The sequence below is a fragment of the Parasteatoda tepidariorum genome, chromosome 9 (genome assembly GCF_043381705.1).
Source record: "Parasteatoda tepidariorum isolate YZ-2023 chromosome 9, CAS_Ptep_4.0, whole genome shotgun sequence".
NCBI classification, from domain to species: domain Eukaryota; kingdom Metazoa; phylum Arthropoda; class Arachnida; order Araneae; family Theridiidae; genus Parasteatoda; species Parasteatoda tepidariorum.
Window position 1 is genome coordinate 18838841 of NC_092212.1, and position 6663 is coordinate 18845503.

General features: G+C 32.5%; 1 protein-coding gene across 1 annotated transcript in view; it reads left to right on the plus strand.

The window, feature by feature from the left end:
- Positions 1 to 1716: 1716 nt before the first annotated feature.
- Positions 1717 to 6663, plus strand: part of LOC107450528 (carbonic anhydrase 2-like) — a 41480-nt gene continuing 36533 nt past the window's right edge. The window contains exons 1-2 of the mRNA XM_071185762.1: positions 1717 to 1852; positions 3127 to 3294. Coding sequence (XP_071041863.1) covers positions 1717 to 1852; positions 3127 to 3294 — 304 coding nt within the window. The remainder of the gene's footprint in view (positions 1853 to 3126; positions 3295 to 6663) is intronic.

Here is a 6663-nt window from a genome sequence, read left to right on the forward strand (position 1 = left end):
TAACTGATTCAAATGCTGATGATTTTTATCTAACTTATAAGTTCAACATGCATGGATAATTTTAAAAATCAGAATAATTCTGAAACTTATTTATTGCTTATAGGATCAACAAATGCAACTTGCTCACTGGAGAAAAGTAAGCAATGGAGTTATAGTGCTCATTTGAAAAACGGTAAGTTTACATGTTTTAAGTTGATTGTGTTGGATGATTTACAGTAATTCTATGACTTACATTTCGTTAAATAATTAATCTAAAGTTATGCACAAACTTTATAGACGATACAATATAAATACTTGACAGATGCTTTCAACCGACTTGTTACTTAATTTTTCATTTAACTACTAATGTATAATTTGAATAGTGACACGACCCACCCTATTTGTTTAGGGTTTACGTCAAGATTACATACTGGATCAAGATAATACAACTGGATTGATACATGATTACAACTTCAATCAAAGATCGCCACAAGGGACAATAATACAAAATGCGGCCAAACAATCAAATTATATAAAATAGGTCAAAGGACCCTTTTAGTGTTAGCTGAGTATAGGGTAGGAGGTCCAAGGACTCTTATTTCTACCACTCCACTTCCACACATTATATAACACGGTAGATAAAAGCAATAATTAATCCAGATTATTGATCTACAGAAAATGCACAATAAATAGAAATAAAAGTTACAGAAGTACCCAAAGGGGCAAACAAACAGTCAAAAAACCATAGTAATAAAATCAAACACAATAAAATCATAATGTCATAAAGTCGAACACAAAAAAGTTAAAATTACGGAGAAGTTAAACACCATCGTAATGGAAAAAAGCAGGTAAAACCAATATAAAAATTGTAAACAGTTGACAGTGATAAAAAACCCCCATGAAGGCGTAAAATCAAGCCCCAGTAGAAAAGATGAATGACAAATAATGAATAACATAAAATCATTAAAAAGAAAACATTAAAAATGGAATAAAGTAAAACATTAAGTTAAAAGACAATGAACTGCTTGAGACACCCAAGAAGTAGGGAGCGCAGGTTCCGGGTCTTATTGCCTGTCTCCGAGTACATCTTCCAGTGTTTGTTTAATAATAGAGATGATAATTTTTCTGCAGGCCAAATTGGCAAAACATTGGTGTTGATTAAAATTGGTAAAGTTATTGTCACGAAGTGTCCGGAATTGGGAGCAACTAAAAATTAAATGATCGATAACTACTAATATATAAAAAAAATTTCAGAATATATCTTTTCGAAGTATAACCTTCCGAAAATGTAATAATAACTAGCAGGGGAAGGTAAATCAGAAAAGAAATCTTAAATTATTCATTGCAAAAGTTGTTTCCTGGAACGTCCACATTTTTCAAAGATAGTGAGAAAATATGAGAGAATAAAATTGTGGATAGCAAACCAAAATAAGGAAGGGGAAACTTTCAATTAGTCCAACAAATAAATACATTTCCTTGAGTTTTAATGAGTTTTTTACTCAATGTAACAGAACTGTGTTACTTACCAAAAAATTCAATTTATACATTCCTAAATATATAAATCAATGGCGTGGAATTGTCCTTTATGTAGCTGTCAATTTTAAAATTTTTTTGAAATTATCATCTCTCCATTTGGAGGAGAAACTAGATCAACGTCAAGTCCTTGCTCATCATTGGTATGCCAGCTAATCAACTGGTGAAGTTATGGAGTTTGAGGTTAATCGAAACATATTAAGAATGTTTTGTAGATCTAGAACTGGTCACTTCAAGGACATGAGATTAGAAATCGAAAAAAAACAACAACTTACTATCCTCTCTAAACTGCAACATTCCAGCATCTGCGAAGTTCATCTTAGACTGCTTCTACATTACTGTGAAGGATTTATTCCTTAACCCTTTCGCGCCGACTGTCACAAATACGTGACAGCAAAAGACCGTATCAATCAGGGTGAAAAGATAAAACTGGTAATCAAAGTATTTCTTTAGCAGTTTATTTGTGGGCGGAGTTATAATTGTTTGATTTATTTAATTCACCATTACTTTGTTCAAAATAAAACTATTTAGTTATACTTTGAATTAACATCGATTATATATATTATTAAACTAACAATAATTAAAATAAAAGCAAAGTAAGTCTGTCAAATTAGTAACGACTACATTTAAGTTACCGTTTTTTATTTAATTGCAACTTGATTCTGATTTTGTACGAATGCTTTTCTGAATCACTCGTCCCCAAGGGGTTAAAAGGTCTGATAAAAGCATTTCTGTACACTAACACATAGCGAAAGTTATATCATCTGCAGGTCTATGCAACGCCTCCTAGAACTGAAAGCCTCTAGTTAAGCTTATAAGAATTATCAGACTAACTTATATCTAGAAAGCTTATAAGTTAGTCTGATCAGACATCACCTCCTACATCAAGAAGCCTCCACACGTTCTTTTATAAGTAGTCCGCGCAGACTGTTTAAAAAGTGAACCAGTTGTCCGCATGAACCCAAAACCTTTTATAAAAGTAATTGAGAGAAATTTATCTTATATATTTGAGAATTGAATCTGTAGTGGTTGACAAGAGAATAAGGCAAACCAGTAATATTCATAAATAAAATAAATTTTTTGTCATATATTTACTACCACTTTCTTATTTTAACTATATTCTGTATTAAATGACTCGTTCAGTAAGTGGATATCCTTCACAGTGGTCTGATCGGACTACCTATGAAAAACCGTGTGGAGGCTTTTAGTTATAGGAGGCGTTGGATCAGACCACTATGGATGTAAACTATCGAAAGAGCCATTTAATTAAAAAATCTAATAAAAATAAGAAGTGATAGCAAATATACGTATAAATTTCTTTTAAATTTATAAATATAATTGGTTTGCCTTATTTACGCGTCTTTCACCAAAGATTCAATTCTCAAATATATATATCTTTCTCTCAATTATCGTATCTATTCTATGTCGTATATGGAAAAAAGTCATTCAATGTGGATGAAATGCATAAATTAATAAAAGCTTTCATTTTATTTTATGAAAAATAGAAATAAAATCGTTTTACTACCTTTTTCAATCATTTACGGTGTACAAACAACTCTGGATATTGAACTGAATTGCTATGTCTATCCTTAAAGTTTTTGTTTATAAACCTAGGTCCAAAATTTTGGGGCGAAACTTTCCCAGCATGTTATGGACGAAAACAATCGCCGATTGATATTGTGACTGTAGATATTGTAAAGGACAAAAATCTAGGGAGACTGCAGCTTACTAACTACGACGTACCACTTACTAGAGCTATTTATGAAAATAATGGACATTCAAGTAAGTTATGTTTAGTTTCTAGACTGTTACTTAGCAAAAATAACAGTTAACTACCATTACTTTAATTACATTCATAGTTTTTACAGGGAAAAACAATGCAAAATGTCTCTTAAGGAAGAAAAATCACGAGAAATGCGTACAAGATTAAAAACCAAAATCGAAATGCAAGCATGTCAGATAAATTTTAAAAGATGCATTCGAGTATATAAACTCCATCCATAACTTCCCCTTCAAAGGTTTGTTGGGAAGCAACTTCAAAATCCTAAATGAGAATAGTTATTTTCATTGAAGATTTGGATTTTCCAGATAAAGTAAATCATTACAAGTCTTCATATTTTAGTTCACAGAGGGCGCTTTACTCACAGAATGAAACTGGGGTACCTTACAGATTAAGGTGAATCACATTGCTAGAACTTCGCCCCATTCAATGAAATCAATGTGCCACGAAGGGTCGTGGCACATTGATTTCTTTAATAATTAAAGATCTAACGTTGAAAGCAACGTTGATGTGAGAGTAAATACCCTAAATAAGGTGTTATACCCTTTTCATCAAGTAGCACCGAGTGAAGTACAGCGTTTCCGCTCTAATCAGGGACTAAATTGGAAAGAAACTGGAATACAAATTATATAACTGGAATACATATTATATAAAAAGGAGATATCCCGAGAAATGTATGTAAGATCGAAAAAAAACCCCAATAAAAATAGACGTGCTTATATTTTGAAGAATTTATTTAATAACATGGAACTCGATCTTCACCCCTTAACTCAACTTTTCTCCCTGGAAGTCGCCACAGACTGATGTTTGTTGTTACAATTGTTTTTTCAAAATACGAAGCACTTCGATTATTTCAATTTGTCTTATCTTTCTTCAGATATCTCTATTTTATGAAGTTCGTGCGCCACAGTTTAATGTGTTTAATTTTGTGACATTTTGAATGAAATGTAATAACATATAAGACGAATAGAAGTGGTTTCTCGAAAAATACACAATTGCAAAAAAAAAGGAAATTTTTATTTATGAATTTTAAGTTTTTTTTGCCTCGACCCTAGGAGTGTGCTTGAGAGTGAAATTAAGCATCAATAAATGTATCTTTAGAAGATATTTCTACAGGAATTTCTGCAAGATATTTGACCTTTACCAGATTTTTTTACCCTCTTAACAGGCATATGTCCCTGGCATTTACTTAATTGTACACAGGATTCTCGTAACAGAGTGGGGGGGGGGCAGACGGAGTTCAAACCCCTTTATATTTATGTATGAAGCGACACAGCCACTTCTAAGAATAAAATTTTTTACTCAATATTCGTGTAATTAAATTTACAATTAAAAAAATTATTTTTTGTGTGCCTGAATTCTTAAAACAAATCTCGATTTCAAATGCACGTTAACATTTCCTTGATGAATGCTACCAAATTATTCCTTACTCCTCCCTCCGCAGAGGAAATATACGTCCCTATTACTGACTGATCGGGAAAATTCTCGGTTTCAATGACAAAATGAACATAATCATCATTATGGTTGGCCAGACAGCCAATATGAGCCAATGCCTTCCTCTGAAGATTTCTCCATGACGACTTCCGATTTATCTGTGATGTCCAATTCTTTTCATTAATTGCTAGAAAATCAGACTCCACTGAGCCAGCCCATCTCAACCGCGACCTTTCCTGCTTTCTTTTTCCTGTGGGTCTAAAAAGCAGTATCTTTTTTATTGCGTTGTCATCACTTATTCGAATCACGTGGGCAATCCAATTCATTCTATTTATTTTTATGTATTTAATAATATCAGGTTCTTTATAAATCTTCTTCAGTTCAAAGTTAAATCTCCTTCTCCAGTTATTGTTTTCATTTACACCACCAAGTATATCCCGCAAAATCTTTCTTTCAAATATTGCGATACAATTTTTCTCCAGTTTTGCCATTGTCCAAACTTCAGAAGCGTAGGTCAAGACTGGCAGGACAAGAATTTTGTAGATTAAGATCTTTATTTTTCAAGAAATAAACCTAGATTTAATAAATCTTCTCAGCCCATAGACAGCCCTATTCGCAAGATAGAGTCGGTTTTTCATTTCAGGAGTAATTCTGTCGTCAATGATCCTAAGTAAGTAAAACTCCTCACTGTTTCAAATCTATAGGAATTTATTTCAAGATAGGGATCTGGGACTCTGTTTCTTGAAAATAGCATATATTTTGTTTTCTCTGCATTTATGACTAAGCCCATTTGTCTTGCAGCCACCTCAAGGGCAAGAAATGCTTCTTTCAGGGCAGGAAGGGAACGAGCAATTATATCAACATCATTAGCGTATGCAAGTAGTTGTACTGATCTAGTAAAAATGTGACCACTGGTAATGATGTTTGAATCACGAATAACTCTCTCTCTAGTGCAATATTAAAAAGAAGACAAGAGAGAATCTCCTTGTCGAACACCTGTGAATGAGTCAAGATTTTCTGACAGAGGCCCCAGAAACTTAATCATACACTTTGTATCTTTCAATGTAAGTATCGTCAATTTAATGAGTTTTGAAGGTATTTCAAAAGAATTCATTGTTTCAAACAGATAATTTCTATTGATACTATCAAAAGCAGCCTTAAAATCACTAAAAAGATGATGTGTTTCAATGTTAAATTCCATTGATTTCTCTAAAATCTGACGGAGATAAAATATCTGATCTTTGGTTGATTTTCCAGCACGGAATCCGCATTGATATTTTCCTATTTGTGAGTCAATAAATGTGGTAAGGGACTGAGATATAAAATTCTAGATAGAATTTTAAAAGTTATGCAAAGATGACTAATGTCACGATAGTTGGCACAGGTCACAGGATCTCCTTCCTTGTGAATTGGGAGCAAAATGCTAATATTCCAATCCGTTGGTATAATCTCAGAGTGCCAGATGTCAGTAATAAGTTCAAATAACTTTCTCAATAAGGTAGGTTCACATTTTTTTTGCAGTTCTGCTGAAATAAGATCATGTCCCGAAGCCTTTTTATTCTTTAAGTTTTTGATTGCAGCCCTGATCTTTTCAATAGTTGAAGCCTCAAACTCGATGTCATTTATGAATTCAGGTGCAATGATTTCAACATCCTCACAATTTTCATTAAGAAGTTCTTTAAAATGTTCATACCACCTTTTTAAAATATTTTGTTTACCAGTAATAATTTCATCAAATTTCTTTCTGCGTAGACTAGAGGTCTGTTTAAAGTCCAATCGACTGCGGTTGATTTTCCGATAGAAGAACATAATAATATAAATAAATACCATTACATGAGAGATTAATAATTTAGAAGTAAGCAATTTTTTATATTTTTAGATTAATTCTAAAACAATTCAAATCATGATATATATATATACTCCTCCCTCCGCAGAGG